At 34.9% G+C, this 21474-nt stretch overlaps 2 protein-coding genes across 15 annotated transcripts in view; both read left to right on the top strand.

The window, feature by feature from the left end:
• Positions 1–4878, top strand: part of inpp4ab (inositol polyphosphate-4-phosphatase type I Ab) — a 142854-nt gene extending 137976 nt beyond the window's left edge. For all 11 annotated transcript variants that reach the window (XM_087256168.1, XM_087256165.1, XM_087256152.1 and 8 more), the window contains one exon: positions 4584–4878. In XM_087256168.1, coding sequence (XP_087112294.1) covers positions 4584–4650 — 67 coding nt within the window. In that variant the 3' untranslated portion in view covers positions 4651–4878. The remainder of the gene's footprint in view (positions 1–4583) is intronic.
• Positions 4879–8976: 4098 nt separating this feature from the next.
• The window catches only part of cacnb4b (calcium voltage-gated channel auxiliary subunit beta 4b), a 62011-nt gene continuing 49513 nt past the window's right edge, over positions 8977–21474 (top strand). Inside the window, exons 1-2 of one of the 4 annotated variants that reach the window (XM_087256075.1) lie at positions 8977–9167; positions 11857–11940. In XM_087256075.1, the coding sequence (XP_087112201.1) occupies positions 9105–9167; positions 11857–11940 (147 nt within the window). In that variant the 5' untranslated portion in view covers positions 8977–9104. 4 annotated transcript variants of the gene reach the window in all.

Here is a 21474-nt window from a genome sequence, read left to right as displayed (position 1 = left end):
CATCACATATACATACATGATGGACTTCTGTCAGTGTCTGGGATAGAACCCCAGTCTCTGGGTTGAAAGTTGAGTGACGAATCCACTGAGCCACATGGGAGTTGATGAAGCCAACAACAAAAACAAACTCCATCATACACTTCATACATATGCACACATATGAACACTATACAAAAAGTCACACACTATAAATGTACATACTCCATACATATATACACACATGATTTTCCATATCATATATACACACATGATACATTAAATCCATATACACTTTGCACAAATGCAGATATGATAAACTCAGAAAATCACACATTACATATGCACTCCTGTCAGTGTCTGGGATAGAACACCAGTCTCTGGCGTGAGAGGTGAGTGACAAATCCACTGAGCTACTGGGAATTAACAAAGCCAATTACGATAACACACTCATGAAACACCCTATACATGTACACATATCATATATATGCACACAATACACATGCACACGATACACTCTGTACATATACACTATATATACACACACATGACTCACTATATGCTTATGCACACAAGATACACCCTATACATATACACATGATACACAATACACTCCATATATATACACTAAACATATGCACACTTGATACACCTTATGCATTTACACACACACACACACACACACACACACACACACACACACACACACACACACACACACACACACAATACATTCCATATATGTACACTTCATACAAATATGATACACTCCATACATTACCCTCATTACATAAACACACATGATGGACTCCTGTCAGTGTCTGGGATAGAACCCCGGTCTCTGGCTTGAAAGGTGAGTGATGAATCCACTGAGCTACTGGGAGTTGATGAAGGCAACAACAATAACACACTCCATCATACACTTCATACATATGCACACATATAAACACTATACAAAAAGTCACACACTATAAATGTACATACTCCATACATATATACACACATGATATTCCATATCATATATACACACATGATACATTAAATCCATATACACTTTGCACAAATGCAGATATGATAAACTCAGAAAATTACGCTCATTACATATGCACACATGATGCACTCCTGTCAGTGTCTGGGATAGAACACTGTTCTCTGACGTGGGAGGTGAGTGACAAATCCACTGAGCTACTGGAAATTAACGAAGACACACACAATACACCCTATACATTTACACACATGATATTCGTTCTATATATACACACTCTATACATTTACACACATCATACATATAGACACACACAATACACCCTATACATTTACACACTCACAATATGCCCTATACATGTAAACACACACCCTATACAAATAGACACACACAATACATATGCACACATGATACACTTCATAGATATATACACTATACAGATGCACACATGACTGAATTTACATATACACACACCCAATACATTTATATAATCTATACATATACACACATGATATTCCATCATCCATATATGCACATAGTACAAATGCAGATATGACACATTTCATACATTACACTCATTACATATACATGATGCGCCTCTCTCAGTGTCTGGGATAGAACCCCGGTCTCTGGAGTTAAAGGTGAGTGACAAATCCACTGAGCTACTGGCAGTTATTTGATGTAGCCTATACATACAAACACTATACAAATAGACACACACTATACACCCTATACATATATACACTCTATACATATTATTCACATGATATTTCATATCATACACACGGCACATTTCATCTTACTTTATACAAATGCAGATATGATATACTCAATACATTACACTCTGTACATATACACACATGATTGACTTCTGTCAGTGTCTGGGATACACACTATACAAATAGACAAAATACACCTTATATATTTACATGCATGATATTCCATCTATATATACACATTCCATACATATGCACTCGATACACTTCATACATATGCACACGATACACTCTATACATTTACACACATGATACACTTTATACATATACACACTCACGACACACCCTATACATGTACACACTCAATACATACACACACAAAACATTTACACACTCCATTGATATGCACACATGATACACTCCATACATATTTACATTATACATATGCTTACATGACTCACCATATACAACACATACACTATACACATTTGATAGTCCATGTCATATATACACACATTATACATTCCATACAAATACACTTCATACATTACACTCATTACTAATACACACGATCAGTCAGTCAGTGTCTGGGATAGAACCCCGGTCTCTGGTGTGAAAGGTGAGTGACAAATCCACTGAGCTACTCAATCCACACAGACACTATATAAAAAGTCACACACTATAAATTTACATACTCCATACATATACACACATGATATTCCATATCATATATACACACATGATACATTACATCCATATACACTTTGTACAAATGCAGATATGATGCCTTCAATACATTCCACTCATTACATATACACACATGATGCACTCCTGTAAGTGTTTGGGATAGAAAATATGGGAGAATTTTGCCCAAAACGGGAGGGTTTATGTGAGTGAAGTGAACAGAAAGTGTTTGTGGAGAATAACACAAATAACACGAGATAACGCAAAACATTTTTGCGAGGGAACGCAAAACTTTGCGAGAGAACTACGGAACCCGGAATGGACGTAGTGGAGGAGAAAAAAATTGACTGTAAAAAAAAAAAATTTATGGGTGAAAGAAAAAAAAATGGGTGGAAGGAAAATATATATTTCTAAGTTTTTGCGTTCTCTCGCCAAGTTTTGCGTTCCCTCGCAAAAATGTTTTGCATTCCCTCCCAAAGTTTTGCGTTATCTCGCAAAGTAGTTTTGCGTTCTCTCGCAAAACTGTTTCTCCACAAACACTTCCTGTTCACTTCACTCACGCAAACCCTCCCATTTTTGCCGAAATTCTTCTGCATTTTTCCATTCTATCCCACTTTCTTTACATTATTACTGTGTGTCGATCGTCGCCTTTCATATGCAACCTCTGAACCAGTGAATGCATATATAAGCGCTGACTGACAGATGCGCTTCTTGAAGTGAACAGGAAGTGTTTGGGGAGAAACAGTCTCGTGAGAGAACACAAAACATCTTTGCTAGATAACGCAAAACATTTTTTTTGCAAGGGAACGCAAAAACTTAGAAATATATATTTTCCTCCTACCTATTTTTTTCTTTCACCCATTTTTTTTTATTTCACCCAGACAATTTTTTTCTCCTCCACTACGTCCCTTCCGTGGTTCCATAGTAATGTACATCAATAATGCGACTAAAATCGGCATACTCTACACGTCTTAATTAGATTTCTCTTCAGTTCAATTATAAACTTAATCTGATTAAATTAATGATAAAAAAATCGCTTCATACATTACACTCATTACTAATACACACGATCAGTCAGTCACTGTCTGGGATAGAACCCCGGTCTCTGGTGTGGAAGGTGAGTGACGAATCCACTGAGCTACTCAATCCACATAGACACTATACTATATAGTCACTATACAAAAAGTCACACACTATAAATTTACATGCTCCATACATATACACACATGATATTCCATATCATATATACACACATGATACATTACATCCATATACACTTTGTACAAATGCAGATATGATGCCTTCAATACATTTCACTCATTACATATACACACAAGATGCACTCCTGTAAGTGTTTGGGTTAGAAAATATGGGAGAATTTTTTTTTTCTGATTAAATTAATGATAAAAAAACCGCTGTTTACATGGTTAACTCTTAATAAGAGTATTGTCTCAATCGTATTAAAATCGAATTATTGGTGTCCATGTAAACGTAGTAATTCAACTTAAGTGTGTTGAAGCAGAGTTGGAACTAAACTCTGCCATCCTCTAGGAACCGAGTTTGGCACCTCAGGTTTAACAACAAAAACTTAATAAAAATATAGAAAAAATTATAAATGAAATTACAATAAATCAAATTAAACACATGAAATGCTGTTATCTGTGCAAAATAATTCTCAAGATGAGTGTTGCACATTTCCTGTACATGAAGAAGAGGAGCAGATAAAGTTTCATGGTCCTGACCTGATAGTCTTGTCTGTACTGTCAGTGTTTAATGTTTCCCTGTTTGCCCTGTGCTTGTTTACATTGCTGTGTCTTAATTTGTTTTGGCCATGTGCTCCTCTTGTCTTTCCTCCTTGTTTTAAGTTACCCTCTTGTTTAGACCTTGTTATCCTGATTGTTTTTACCTGTCTCTCATGTGCTTTGTTCTATATATTGTGCTGTGTGTTTTCATTTCTTTGCTGTTTCGTTCCATGTTGTGTCCTTAAAGAGTAGTTAGTAGTTGATTATTAGTAGATTTTTTGATTGTTTAATTTCTCTCTTTAAGATTGTAGAAGTCTTTATTGCAGTTTCAGTTTTAACAGATAGCCCTAGTCAGTCGAATTCTCTTTCTACTAGGATTTATATTTGATTTCATTTTTTGTTTTTGATTTAGTTTTATTATTTTATTGTATATTAGTGCTGCCTGTTTAATGTCCTGTCTCGTGTCTTATACTTTTCCAGTCCTATCCCGTGTCCTTACTTCCTGGCCTGCCAGTCTGGAGTTTGCGTGGCTTGCTCTGGGATCTAGCTCTGTTTTGACCACCGTTACTCTACTTCTGGCTGGCTGTTCATTTTGGTGCCATCTTGTCCCTACCACTGGCTTCCCTGTGTCATTGCCCCTACTTTTTGGACATCATCTGTCTACTTGTACCTAATTCTGTGAATAAACACCACCGTCTGCTTTCTTTGAACCAACCATGAGATAAAGTGGTTTAAAGAGATAGTTCACCCCAAAATAAAAATGTACTTAACATTTCCTCTGCCTCAAGTGTATCTGAATCTTTATGAGTCTCATTATTTTGTTGAATATTAAAGAAGATATTTTAAAGAAAATTTAAAATCTGTAAACATTGACTTCCATAGTAGGACAAAAACAATGTCAATGCGTACAGGCTTCCAGTTTTCTTCTAAATATCTTCCATTGTGTTCAACAGAAAAAAGAAAGCCACAAACTGGTTTGGAAACTGGTCATGATCAAATGATGACAAAAAGTGAAAATGTGAATATAATAAACAATGAAACTTAAAAGACTCTTAAGTTAAATATGATTAAAAATAACTTTTATGAATATAAAATGAAAGTTCTATTGTTTCTATCTCCTGTTGAACACACACAGAGACACACAAAAAATATAGAGAAATGTTGGTTACTGTGACTCCAGAGTAATTCGACTCAGCAACAAGCTTTCTTCAAAATACCTTTTTTTGTGTTCAACAGAAGACACTCACTATATATATATATATATATATATATATATGACACACCATACATATAGACACACGATACACATGCATACATTTTATACATATACACACTCAATACATATAGACACACAATACACCCTATACATATAAACACTATACAAATAGACACACACAATAAACCCTATAAATAATACACCATACAAATAGACACACCCTATACACTACATTTTCAATACACACACTCCTGTCAGTGTCTGGGATAGAACCTGAGTGTCTTGCGTGAAAGATGAGTGTCGAGTCCACTGAGCTCCTGGGACGTCATGAAGCCAAATAACGATAACACACTCCATAATACACTCCATACATATACACACATGATACACCCCATACGTAATGCACTTTATACAAATAAACACTCAAAACAGACACACTCATGATACACCCTATACATGTACACATTCCATACATATGCACACAATACACTCCATACGTATACACTCCATACATATGCACACATCATACACTATACATTTACACAGATCATACATATAGACACACGTGATACACCCTAAGCATATGCACACATGATACACTCAATACATATACACAATACATATGCACACAATAAACTATATACACACACACTATACATATGCACACGACTCACTATATGCATATTCACACGATACACCCTATAACATATACACACTCTATACATATAGACACACACAATACACCCTTAACATATAAACACTATAAAAATAGACACACACAATACACCCTATATACATACACTCTCCATACATATGAGCATATGATACACTCTATGCAAATAGACACACAAGATACACATACACACATGCATATAGGATACACAAACATGATACACTCTACACGTATACGAAACACTCAATACAACCTTGATACATATGCACACATGACACACTCCATACATATGCATACAAATATAATAAACTTCATGCATTACACTCATTACATTAACACACATGATGGACTCCTGTCAGTGTCTGGGATAGAACCCCGGTCTCTGGCTTGAAAGTTGAGTGACGAATTCACTGAGCTACTGGGAGTTGATGAAGCCAACAACAATAACACACTCCATAATACACTTCATACATATGCACACATATAAACACTATACAAAAAGTCACACACTATAAATGTACATACTCCATACATATATACACGCATGATGCATTAAATCCATATACACTTTGCACAAATGCAGATATGATAAACTCAGAAAATTACACTCATTAAATATGCACACATAATGTGCTCCTGTCAGTAGCTGGGATAGAACACCGGTCTCTGGCATGAGAGGTGAGTGACGAATCCACTGATCTACTGGGAATTAATGAAGCCAACTACGATAACACACTCATGAAACACCCTATACATGTACACATTCCATACATATGCACACAATACATATACACTCCATACATATGCACACATGATATACATATACACTCAATACATATGCACACGATACACTATATATACACACACGACTCACTATATGCATATGCACACACGATACACCCTATAACATATACACACTCCATACATATAGACACACACAATACACCCTATAACATATACACACTCCATACATATAGACACACACAATACACCCTATAAATTTACACACATGATATTCCATCTATATATACACACACATTCCATACATATGCACACTCTATACATTTAGACACATCATATTTATAGACACACACGATACACCCTATACATTTACACACTCACAATATACACTATACATGTAAACACACACCCTATACAAATAGACACACACAATACATATACACACTCCATAGACATACACTTTATACAAATACGATACATTTCATATACACACATGATGCACTTCTGTCAGTGTCTGGGATCAAACCCCGGTCTTTGGCGTGAAAGGTGAGTGACGAATCCACTGAGCTACTGAGAATATACACACATCCCATATCCATATATATATATACACGCACACATGACTCACTATATACATACTGTATACACTCAGCCTATACATTTACATACTCCATACATATACACACATTATACATTCCATCCATATACACTTTATACAAATGCAGATATGATACACTCCATACATTACACTATATCATATACACACATGATGCACTCCTGTCAGTGTCTGGGATAGAACACTGGCTTCTGGTGTGAAAGGTGGATGATGAAACCAATGAGCTACTGGCAGTTGATGAAACCAAATAATAACACACTCCATAAATATGCACACATTATACACTCTATACACATACACACTCACAATACACCCTATACATGTACACATTCCATACATATGCACATGATACACTCCATACACATACACAGTCCATACACATGCACACATGATTCTCTCATGATGCCTTTTTGTCAGTGTCCAAAATAGAACCCAGGTCTCTGGCATGAAAGGTGAGCGACAAATCCACTGAGCTAATGGCAGTTGATGAAACCAAACAATAACACACTCCATAAATATGCACACATTATACACCCTATACATATGCACACATGATACACTCCATACAAATGCACATGTACACACTCAATACATATATACACTCTATACATTAGACATTATACATATACACACATGATGCACTCCTGTCAGTGTCCAGTGTCTGGGATAGAACCGGGCTCTCTGGCATGAAAGGTGAGTGATGAATCCACTGAACTCCTGGGAGTTGATGAAGCCAAACAACGATAGCAAACTCCATGATACACTCTATACATATACCCTCCATACATATGCACATGATACACTCTTAACATATACACACACCATACAGACACACCTTATACATGTACACACTCCATACATATGCACACGGTAACTCCATACATATGCACACATGATACACACTAATTACAGTAGTTTTTTTTTTTTTACTTTTTAAGAACAGTAACCTTTCATTTTTAACTTTTAAAAGCATATTTTAATTTAAACGTTGACGTTTTATTTTTATTTGTTTATGTTTCACATATAAGCACAGTACAGTGTTAATGTTCAAGCTATTTAAATTGTTTAAAGTGGCTGACAATAAACATTTTAAATAATAGGAATTATTATCTGCCTCGTTTTAGAACTGTGCAGAGCTGCAGCTGCTTTACTGGGCTTACTACGCTCCTGTATTTCAATACTGCTGCTCATTATAGTGGTTCTTGGAGAGACTATTCTTTTCTGAGGTGGTACTTTAAAAAAAAAGTTTGAGAACCACTGTACTAGAATATTTAAGAAATAGCGCCACTGTGTGGGTGATAGCAGATAGTGATGCTGCTATTCCCATTAAATCATAAATGTATTCTTTGTAGTTTTATTAAAGTACAGCACATCTTTTTATAAAACAGCTATTTTCCCCAATTAAACCTACTGATATAAATGTGTTGTCCGTCTTAAAAGTGCATATTTTTTAATTTTTAAATATAGGTCTTAATTTCATTCTAGCCACAGAAAGGGAAAATAATCTGACTCTCACTGTGGCCACACGAGTGCGCAGTGCTTGTGCCTGTGGTGCGCGCGCACCTGACACCTGTCACACTGTGACGAGTTTCTGGCTCTTCTGATGCACGAGAGCAGAGCGGTTCTTGACGGTCGCGGGGCAGCACTCAACCCACATCACCGAAGCTGGAGCAAGCCGTCCGAAACCCTCCAAACTTCCACTGGGCCGGGCCAGCAGGCCAGCAACCCCCGATCTGGACCGATGTGCTGGCCGAGATGTCTCGACACATTTATATTAGGAATAAGATCGGCGAGGGAATCCAAGCACCTATATTTCAGGTGACTATATTTAAACTTTTAACTGTCATTTGACAACTCTTCATGATTAAAAACCCAAATATATTGTAATATTTAATTGTGATAGTATTCACTTTAGTAAGTACTATATAGTAGCCTACGCTAGTACAGAAGAAGTAGAACGTGTTGACGAATGTTTGTAGTTTTTATTGAGGTGCTATTTTGTGATGTTTTAATTGTTTAGATGGGGCGTCAATGGTAGCCAACTTGAATTAAACACAAGGGTATTTAGACTTTTACCAAACTAAACGTTTACAGTTTACATTAAATATGATTCTTGAAGCAAAAATAAATCCCTTGCAAGCGTAATTGTTTGAATTTTTGACCGTAATGATGAAGGAAACCATCACCTGACTCCATTAAAAGCACCCTAATGCTGTGAAACGAGCACACCGACCTATTTTTTTGGTGGCCCTATTAAGCAAACTTTAAAAAGAACAAGCTCTCTGTCTATCCTCAACACTACTACAAACCCTAGAGGCCCCCTAAAAATAGAAACAAATCAGACCTTGCTAATTAATATCCCTTAAGTGACTATTTTTGGTCAGCCCACCCCATCTTTCTCTCTTGCTTTTCACAACTATGAAGCCCTTGCAAAATCTACAAAATTCACAATGGTTTTCCAACCTGAAGCAGTAAGGTATTTGTAAAATTGTGTACAAATTATAATTAATAGTAAAATGAAGACTTTTACTATTCTAATAACACTTTTAGGGGAACCGTTTGTTGCATATACGTGGGTTATAAAAAGAAATTGTAACAAGTATGTAACTGATTCAGTCTTATAGATAACCTTTATTAACTCAGCATATTCAAATTATGAGATATAAATAATGTTGAGATCGGGGCGAAGCAGTGGCGCAGTAGGTAGTGCTGTCGCCTCACAGCAAGAAGGTCACTGGTTCGAACCTTGGCTCAGTTGGCATTTCTGTGAGGCGTTTGCATGTTTTTCCTGCGTTCACGTGGGTTTGCTCCGATTTTCCCCAAAGACAAGGCTAAATTGTCCGTTGTGTGTAAGGGTGACAGGCCGGCCGGAATGTGTAAAAAAGTCGTTATCATATGGACAAGTCTAAATGGAGGACTTGTTCCAAAGAGCCAACCCCGCAACCATACGGGACAAAGGCCAAAGAAGAAGAAGAAGAAGAAACAATGTTGAGATCTAAAGAAATTTAGTTGTGAGTTATGAACAGAATTTCCAGGAAATTCAAGAAGAAAAACATCTCAGAAATACAACATATAAACAAATTTGAGAAAAAAAAAATCATTCCAATATGTAATTTACAAGGTAAAAAGACATAATTCTGAGTTCATATCTACAAGATTTTTTTTCTTTAGAAATGCACAATATAAACTTGCAGTTATGAGTTAAAATTTTCAAAATAGAAAAATCATAACTTTTTTGCAAGATATAAATTGTATTTCTTATAAGTTCAAATCGAACTCGCAATAAAAAGTCACAATTGCCTTTTCTTGTTCTTCCATAATCTTGATTTTTAAAACCTCTTAATATTTTTTCAGCTGTAGACGATTATTTTCCTCTAGGTGTGAAGTAAGGGTTAATATAGCTGAAAGAACACTTGTTCTCTCCTACTTCTTATATAAATCCATTAATAAATTGTACAGATAATTTACATTGATGCAAGTGGCTCTCATTGCCAAATGAAACCTAATTAATGGTCACCAATGCACTATGCGTAGCAAGATTTTTATTTCTCCTGCAGCGCTTGCATCCTCATCCACATTTGGCTGACTCCCATGTTTAAAGGAACACTTCCCTTTTTCAAAAAAGGCTAATAAATTTTACACAATTCCCCTGGTTTACCATTAGAAATTAGTTCAGCCACTCTCTAGCTCTGGCTGGAGCACTTTTAGCTTAGCATCAATCATTGAATCAGATTAGACCATTAGCATCTGGTTTAAAGTAATCCAAAATTTTTGATAATTTGCCTATTTTAAACTTTAGTCTTCTCAACTTACATCATGTACTAAGACTGAAAAGAAAAGTTGCTATTTTCTAGGTCTACATAGGGACTTTAATATTGTCCCGGCGTAACAATCAAGGAACTTTGCTGTACTACCATGGCTTATTCAGGCACAATGATATTATACAGTGCTTCAAAATGGTCCCCAGCAAGGTAACAGCTTAACTTTTCAGTTTCCGTCATCTTAGTACAAAATGTAAATACAGAAGAGTCAAGCTTTAAATAGGAAAATTATCAAAACTCTTTTTTGATTTTTTTTGTGTGAAATGCTAATGGTCTAATCTGATTTAATGATTTATGCTAAGCTAAGCTAAAAGTGCTTCTGCCAGACACAGAGATCGGCTGAATGGATTCAAAACTGGTAAAACTCAACTGTTTAACTCTAGGGAGTTGTAAAATGAGCCTATTTCCAAAAAAGTGGAGTGTTCTTTTAAGTGTGCTGTTTAATTATTGCGTACTTATTTCCAGCGGAATATTCAGTCCATGTTTATGATGTGTTGTAAGTTTTTTATAACCTTTATAGCTACTTGGCCAATATCCTCAATACTGATTCTGCTCCTTATTCTGATTCTGACCAAATATCAAAAGCAAGATTGCATTAAAACGAATGCTAATATTGTATTCTCAAAAGTAAATGATTGAGAAATGAAGACTATTCATTCATGATTTGGTCATTTCTCCCTCTACAGGTGAACAGGGGAACATATTCACGACGCAGTCGGCTGAAGAGATCTGATGGCAGCACCACCTCCACCAGTTTCATCCTCAGACAGGTAAACAAATTAAAAAAGCCTGGTTCTTTAGAGACTTTAGCATTACTTTACAGTTTTTATCCGTAAAAGAAATGATTCATCCCCCTATTTGGGCTCAATTACATTATTATCCAACATTTGAAGGTCATTAAAGCAAACTTATTCTGTCATTTTTTGTTTTTGTTTTGTTCATCTGCTCTGATTCTTGCCTTCTAAAATCGTTTTTTTTCCTTCGTTATGCCGTCACATATTATAATGCAGTTTTGTAACTGTCCAGAATTTAATAAAATTGCTTTATATAGTTTACATAAATATAAAATATATAAACAAACATTATTTACGTCAGGCAGACATTCTTACATGAGATAACGTGAACAAATATTGTAAAGACAATGTTTACATAAGATTGGAAAATAAAAAAGTGGTATATTAATTATCTATTAATTAATAATTAATTATACTATAACCAATTTAATGTGTTGATATAATCAGTCACATAAGGAAAAATAACACACAACACATACCAATACACAAGATTATGTGTATTGAAAAATCAGACTAAATATAAAAAGAACTGTGACAACATCTCCGAATGACTTGACCTTTTTTTTGTGAAAATAGAAGACTTTTGGACAGTACTGTATTTGTTTGGATTATGGTTTTATACAGTATATCCTATAATAAACAGTAATGTGTAAATGTTGGAACAACCTATGACAGTCTGATTATTCTATATCAGCACATAAAAAATGATGTGATCTTTGACAGGTCTTAAACCTCAGATGAGCAACAGCAAATAGCACTGACAAAATGTAAGTCAGGCACTACAAATCACATGCCTATTCACTGACCATCAAGTGATTTGAGACGTTATGTGTTTCTGTCTTCTGTTGAACACAAAAGACGACATTTTGGAGAAGGCTGAAAAACTGTAACCACTGACTTTCATAGAAAAATAAATACTATTGATTGCAGTGGTTACAGGTATCCAACAGTTTTCTAAATATCTTCTTAAAGAAAGGAACTCATAAGGGTCTGAAAGAATACGTGAATGATAATTTTTTTGGCAAACTATACCTTTAACTGATCATCAAAAGATATAACAGGTCTGGATTTTTGTTAACATAATACCTCTCCAATGTCCATCTAATATGACGATCCCAAACACACCAGCAAATCTACATAGATTAATGAGCATAGTTGAATAGTATAGTATAGATAAATGCAAAAGAGCAAAGATGCAAATGAAATAAACTGCTTTTCTGATTTCGGAGAATTCATATAGTATTCACACAACTTGAATAATTATATATCACCATATATTCTTCATCATATCAATACATTTTAATCATCTTTGTAATATAAAGCTACAAATGTTAAAACTTTCTGTACTTTTAAGCTTTCTTGAAATGCTTTCAAGATATAATCTTGAAACAATAATAATAATCACAGATCTTGAAACATGCACATGACAAACTTTCAACTATTGTACCTGATCAAATGTAATTACGACTGGACATTGCAGGTTCTAAGATGTGACTATTGTGGATGTGTATATTGCAATATCAATGCTGAAACAAAATATTGAGCAGCTCTACTTTACAATCTTTTCTATCTTGGCTTATTTTTTGTTACATACAAATAGGGAAATAAGTGTTGAAAATGTCATGTTTTTTTCTTTGAAATAAGATTTCTAAAGGAGCTGTTGACATGGAATTGAACCAGGTTTTGATGAAAACCCAAACAATACATAAATAAAACAAAACATAAATCTGAAAACAAAAGAGTCATGTGTAAAAACAATGGAATGACAGAAGGAGAAAGAATACTTTTATAACAGGCTTTTATGTCAACAGGGCGTGCAAAGGACCATGTAATTTTCTTTACATATTCTAAATGTCTTTATATAGCAAACTATGTAATTAAGTATGCAGTCCTAACCTTTTTCACATGAATATATTTACCAGTGGTGTCCAGTTCTACTAAACAGGATTGGACACCCCGTTGTATACTATTTTGCAGTTATAATATGCAATACAGTTAAAGTCAAAATGATTAGCTTAACTATTAAATTATTAATAAATATTTCCCAAATTATGTTTAACAGAGAGTCATTTTTCCTATGATATTTGTTTATTTTGGGGAAAGTCTTATTTGTTTTATATCAGCTAGAATCAAAGCAGTTTTACATTGTTTTAATCATTTAACGTCAATATTATTAAGCAATTTTTTTTTTCGAATGGCTTCAGAGCAAACAATTGTTATACAATGACTTGCCTAATAGCCCTAACATGCTTAGTTAACCTAATTAATCTAGTTAGGCCTTTAAACTGTACTTTGGGCTGAATCTTGAAATATACAGTAGGTGACACTTTAATATGAGCATGAGTTCCTGCCTTGTACTGGCGCCACTCTAAAGGAGCAAGAACGTGTTTTTTTGAAGAACGTGTAAGAAGGTGCCCCTTGGCGACTATAACGCTAGGGGGCACAAAGGGATGGAATGTGAATGGACAAAAATAGCCTATACAGTAGCTGTAAATACTCTGCTACTTGTAAATAAAGATAAACAATCAAACAAGGCATTATAATTTCTTCATTAATCATTAAAAATTTGTCAACAAGCTTTATTATCATTGTTAACTTGTTAAGTGCAATGAGGATTCATTATGGAAAGTTGAATTAAAGAAAGAAAAGACAACTAAAATGAATAAGTAAATAAATAAAGCAGTGTTTTAGCCTAAATATTGAGAGATGTACAGTGTTATTTTAATGTGATCGGACTAAGACAGTCAATAAAAAAGCTTTTTCATTTATAGTTTTAATTTAAATTTTTGTTGTTGATTCATATTTTACTATCTCATTTTATGTCTCAATTACTGTGCATAAATAATAAATGAATAATTAAATAGGCCTAATTATTTATTTTCTCCCCACTTTATTTATAGAAATTTTAAAAAATGTACAATTATCACACAATTTAAAGACTTTACCTGCGAAACACTGAGAAACACTCCGGCGCTATTTTATATACAGTAGGCCTACTATAATTTAAAAGAAAGCTGCAAAGTGGGCTATATTATTTTATTCTAGCCTATATTATTTTTATTTGATTTCCTCTGTATCTGTCACTTGTGCTTCAATGCGCGTGCTGAGCGAGAAACAACAAGGCAATATTGACCTTTTTTATGGGCTATAGGCTACTATAGTATATAATGATTTAGTTTTTACATATAGTATTGCATTAATTTGCATAGATGTTTTATAGTTTATATAGGCCTAAAATGAACCTTGATTCTAAGTTATTATTCAAAACAAACCTGGGTTTTTAATGACGGATATGGGTGTCACAAAATACTTTTTAAACCAGTGTTTTTTATTATTAAATAAAAATTTTAATGTATTTATTACACCACCTCATTGGGAAAAAAAAACTGTATCAATTACAGTGCTTCCTGCAGGTTTGAAATATAAGAGTTGTGGTGTATTTAGTAAAATAGTATGTACTGTCATCATGGCAATGATAAAAGAAATTACTGTTATTAGAATTTAGTTATTAAAACTGTCACATTTAGAAATGGGATCTCTCTGTTAAACAGAAATTGGGAGAAAATTTTAAAGAATTAAAATGTATGTATTAATATATCATATTATTTATTGTATAGATACATTTTTTTTATAATTTTTATCATTTTAGGCTCATTTTTATTAGCTCCCTTAAATCTTGTTTGATTTTTTTTTCCAATTTGCTTCAAAACAAACTACTGTGTTCAATGACTTGCATAATTACTCTAACTTTAAACTAATAAATCCAGTTAAGCCTATAAATTGCACTTTAAGCTGCAAACTATACTATCTTGCAAAGTAACTAGTAAAATATTATTTAAAAAAAAGTAGTTAATAGAAATTAATTATTAAAACTATTGTGCTTTAACAATGTTCATCTTCTCTCCATCAAACAGCACTTGGGAGTATTCGAATAATAAAAGCATTTTGCCATCAACTTTATATCCTATTGATTCATGTTAAACTTGATGTCTTACAAAAAATTGGTTTACCTGATATGTATGTGCATTTAAGAAAACACCATGGTTGATTTTGACTGTAAATATAAGAGGATTTTGTATTCTGAGACTATTGCAGATTAATGATTTTATTACTGCATCGTGAAAACAAGATCACTGCAAACACAATGGCTTAAAGGAAACCTGACTGTACATTCAAAAGAAACAAAGAAGGAAAAAGAGAGAATGAAAACAGCAGAGGGGAGGCTCGTTCTCTCTCTCTTTCTCATCAGCGCTCGCAGTCAAGGAGAACACACGTCAGCAGCAGCAGCTCTGACTGGAGGGTCTGCTCAGCCAATCAGCACGCAGCTGCTCAAGTGTGTCATCAGCTAGAGATTGAGGAAGGCTCTCTCTCTCTCTCTCTCTCTCTCTCTCTCTCTCTCTCTCTCTCTCTCTGATGCGGGGAGCAGCGCCGTGTGTGTTTTGTGCGTGTGTGTGTGTGAGCGTGTTGCTGAGAGATGATGAAACGTCCGCGTCAGTGAGCCGTTGGGAAGCTTCTCCCTGCCTGAGGATGTGAGAGAATTGGAGGCTGAACGAGGGATCCACTCCATCCTGCAGGCCGAGCCGTCTGCACAGGCCTGCTTTCCCTCTTTCTCTCTCTCTCTCCATCCTCTCTTTCTCTCGTGAGGCATCTCTCACCCTTTTTTCCCTCCTTGTTCTTCCTCCGTGGAGCAAGGGGATCGTCATCCCCCCATCGATTCTCTCTCTTTTTTGTGTGTGTGGTGGTGGCTCCCTCCTCCTCTTCCTCCTCCTCCTCCTCCCCCCCTCTCTCCATCTCCACCACCTCCTCTCTCTCTCTTTTTTTTCTCTATTCTTCAAGAGGACCTCTTTGGAATAGCAAACCTCCATGTATGACAATTTGTACCTGCATGGATTTGAAGACTCGGAGGCGGTGAGTTATTTTTTCTCGCGATTAGAATTGACTACTGCTATATATAGTCTTTTCCCACTGGCTGTGCGTGTGTGTGTGTGCGTTTGTGTGTGTGTGTGTGTGTGGCTCAGCTGTGCTGCACATACAGGGCCTGCGAGACTCGGTGTACCAGGATTTTTTTTTTTTAAGATGCAGCCCACCGATGTCCGTGGGTGTGCTTTTGGGAGATGCTCATCTGAGGCTTTGTGTGTGTGTGTTCTGTGTGTTTTAATAGCACACATTCCCATTGAACATATTCACTCATATTCCGGTGCGTTAGGAGAACGGCTGTTGCCGAAAGAACAGCGCGTCTCTCATTCATTTTTTTTGTTCAATTGGGTTCGTGGGATGTGACTTTCTATTCATTGTAGGATTTATACCTGACGTCTTTATGGTGGAAATTGCGTAGGGTGTTATCGCGCTGGTCAAATTGTAAAGCTTCATTTGCTGTCGGGCTGTTAAAGGGGCAGAGCCGCTTCTCGCTGATGTGTAGAATGTAATGAGTCACATGGCTTAGGTGCCCCACTTGAATGCCTTAAAATGAAATCGAGCCAGAAGTCTGGAAAAGACATCAAGGATTTTGTGTGTGTGTGTGTGTGTGTGTGTGTGTGTGCGTGTGTGTGTGTGTGTGTGTGTGTTAGAGGCCCTTGAAAACCGTTCTAATTCTCATCAGATGTGTTTATATTCTGATATTCAGTATGTAATAGAAGCTTTTGATCTATTTTAGCCTTTTTTTTTGTGGAATTTTGTGGATGAAAATTCACTCAGTTTTTAGCTGCTTGTTCAAAATACTTGAACCAACAATTCTTGAGAGTTTTGGGGGGACAACTTAATTGTTTTTTGTTCAATCAACTTAAATTTGTAAAAACATTTGATTTGTGTTGGGACAAAATGAAGGAATTGTGGAACCCTGCTTTTTTTTTTTACATTGTACACACTGTAAAAAGTGATTAGTTATTTAAAGTGAGTAAATCAATTGCCCTAAAAGAAACAAGTTGACTTTATAAAATAATGCAAGTAAACCCATTGTAACTTGGAACTTTTAAGTTGACTTAATTATTATTATTATGCAAATTGTATTCACTTTAAAAAAATAAAAGTAAACTAATCACATTTTCCAATACACATTTATTATATTTGTTTTTTTTTCCAGCTTTTCTATGTCTAGCAGAATGACAGCAACTAAAATAAATCTGCTCTTCCAGACTCCAATGTGTCTTCTAAATTCTTTACAGGATATAATTGTAGATTTTATAGACTTAATGAAGCACCAAATATAGTTAAAGTCAGAATTATTAGCCCCCTTCAAATTTTTTTCTTCTTTTTAAAATATTTCCCATATGATGCTTAACAGAGCAAGGACTTGTATGACTTCACAGTATGTCTGATAATAATTTTTCTTCTGGAAAATGTCTTATGTTTTATTTCAGCTAAAATAAAAGCAGTTTTTACTTTTTTAAACACCATTTTAGGGACAAAATTATTAGCCCCTTTAAGCTACATTTTTTTCTCGATAATCTACAGAACAAACCGTCATTATACAATAACTTGCCTAATTAGGCTACACCCGCCTAGTTAACCTAAGCCTTTAAATGTCACTTAAAGCTGTATAGAAGTGTCTTGAAAAATATCTAGTCAAATATTATTTACTGTCATCATGACAAAGATAAAAGAAATCAGTTATTAGACCTGAGTTATTAAAACTATTATATTTAGAAATGTGTTGAAAAAATCTGCTCTCTGTTAAACAGAATTTGGGGAAAAAATAAACAAGTGATCTATTAATTCAGGGGGGTAATAATTCTGACTTTAACTGTATGTAATATTGTTATAATTACAGTAATTATTTGAAAACACTGTGAAAAAAGGAATTAGTTGACTTTAAAAAGTGAGTACAATTAAAATAATAGTTTACTCGCTTTAAGTAACTAATCAGTTTTTACAGTGAAGAGAGACTTCTGTTGCTTGTTCAAACTATGCATTTAAAATGAGTTGAAACAACATAATTCTTACATTTTTTGGGACATCTTAATTGTTCTATTCACTTAAATTTGTATGAACAGTTAACTTATTCAGTTTGTGTTGGGACAACATGAAGGAATTGTTTTACAGTGGGTGTTGTGTTGTTTTAATCTAGAAAAATATTTAACAGATTAAAGGTGCAGTAGGTGATTGCCTTTAGAAATTATTTTTTTGTTGTGCTACACTGTTAAACCCAAAAAGTTAAGGTAACTCAAACCATTTGAGGAAACGGATTGCAACAAACCATTTAAGTTCAAAAACTAATCCTAATGAGTACTGCAATCCATTTGATTGCAATTTGAGCACAGTAAATCATAATAAATAAAGAGAACTCAAACCAACTGAGTACTGTAAAGCCCAATAAGTTATGTCAACTCAAACCATTTGAGAAACCTGACTGCCACAAACAATTTGAGTTAAAAAACAAATGTATATGAGTACCGTGAACTTACTCCATTTAAGTTAAAGCAATGAGGTACCTTCAACTGTGAGTTCAAAGCTCTTTTGAAACGAGTAGAATTACCTTTCAGTAAATTTTGAGTTAACTACACTCATTTCATTTGATAGAGTTGACTGTTGGAGTTTACAGTGTACTTAAAAGTCTCTTCACATACCGATAGTAATGATTAAAGTTAATCATCTAAATGTATTTATATGTATTTTTATAATCTGGGTAAGGCATAAGACTAAAAAATGTTCGTCCAATTAAAAAATGTCAAACCAACATTAGCACTGTTTAACTGACTGTGAACAATGTTGTATTGTATACACTGTAAAACCCAACAGTTAACTTTATCAAATGAAAGGAGTGAAGTTAATTTTGTAGTTAAATGTACTGAAAGTTAATTCAACTCAGTGTTGAAGGCAATGAGTTAATTAAATACCTCATTCATTCAACTTAAATGAAGTTCACAGTACTCATATAAATTAATTTTTACATTGAAATGGATAGTAGCAATCGGGTTTTACAGTGTTGTCATTGGCTGATTATATGATTTCACTATTAAGAAATTGCAAACAATACTTTTCTGCAATTATATTATTAAGCAGAAAGTCTGAATGTGCGGATATAGAACCCCAATGTCAGTTTTGGGGAAATATAATTCCTGCACCCACTGGCCTGTCAACAACTACGCTGGACAAAGTGCATGTCTCTGTGGAGTTTTCTAACTGGTGAATGACATGATCTAGTGTTACATAAGGTTGTGTATCGTCATCTGTTTGATGCACGCTTTGGACGGCAGGGGAGGGATGTATATTTTCAAAGCTGCAATGCTAATGCTAGCATTCTGGCAGATCACCTACTGCACCTTTAAATTTGTCACAAAACAGTTAAAACATCAGTCGGCAAGTGGTAGGGCTGCGCGTTATTGAGAAATCGTACATTGCGATTATGATTTTGTAGAGGAGTGAATTTGTATAAAATATAATAAACAATCTTCAAGCATAGAGAAATCCAATGAATAAAAAGATCAACTAAATAAACAGCGGTTCATTGTTTTTCAAGGAGTCTAACAGTATTCAGGTAAACAGTAATTGAACAATAAAATGGGACTCTTTACTGCTGCTGTTTTTCGGATGAGACATGAAACGGAGGTCCTCGCTCTCTGCGGTTGTTAAAACTGCCAGGATGTCCTGGCATCCTTGCCAATTTGCCCACTGGCCTCTGTCCATAATGGCTTCCTAACCATCACTATATCATAATTGGCTACATCATTCTGTCTCCTCTCCACCAATTAGCTGCTTTGTGGTGTGCGGTCTGGCACAATATGGCTGTCGTCACGTCATCCAGGTGGATACTGCACACTGGTGGTGGATGAGGAAATTCCCCCAAAAATGTGTAAAGCGCTTTGAGTGTCCAGAAAAGCGCTATATAAATGTTAGGAATTATTATTTTTATTATTATTATTATTATTCATTCATTCATTCATTCATTTTCTTTTCGCCTTAGTCCTTTTATTTATCTGGGGTCGCCACAGCGGAATGAACCTCCAACTTATCCAGCATGTTTCAGGCAGCGGATGCCCTTCCAGTTGCAACCTATCTCTGGATGACATCCATACACACTCATTCACAGTCATACACTACGGACAATTTAGCCTACCCAATTCATCTGTACCGCATGTCTTTGGACTGTGGGGGAAACCGGAGCACCCAGAGGAAACGCAGGGCGAACATGCAAACTCCACACAGAACCACCAACTGTCCCAGCCGAGGCTCAAACCAGGGACCTTGTTGCTGTGAGGCGATTGATTATTATTATTATTATTATTATTATTATTATTATTATTATATTTGTTTAAAAGTCCTCCATGTATTTATAGACCTGGACAGTCTGTAGTCCAAATATTTAGTTTTAGGTGACACTTTATAATAACTACACACTATAAATCATTTATTAAGCATTAGCAAATAGTGAATTCATTATCTGTTCAGCATTAACTCTACGTTAATAAACGTTAGTAAGCAGTTTATAACTGCTGCTACAAATGCTCTATTCTTGACTTATAACCATATTTAAAATGTGCTTAATAATTGTATTTTCATACTTAGTAAATGATT

The sequence above is a fragment of the Danio rerio genome, chromosome 6 (genome assembly GCF_052040795.2).
Source record: "Danio rerio strain M-AB ecotype USA chromosome 6, GRCz13ab, whole genome shotgun sequence".
Classification (NCBI taxonomy): domain Eukaryota; kingdom Metazoa; phylum Chordata; class Actinopteri; order Cypriniformes; family Danionidae; genus Danio; species Danio rerio.
Note: the sequence above shows the minus strand (reverse complement) of the source record. Positions and strands in the feature narration are given on the sequence as shown.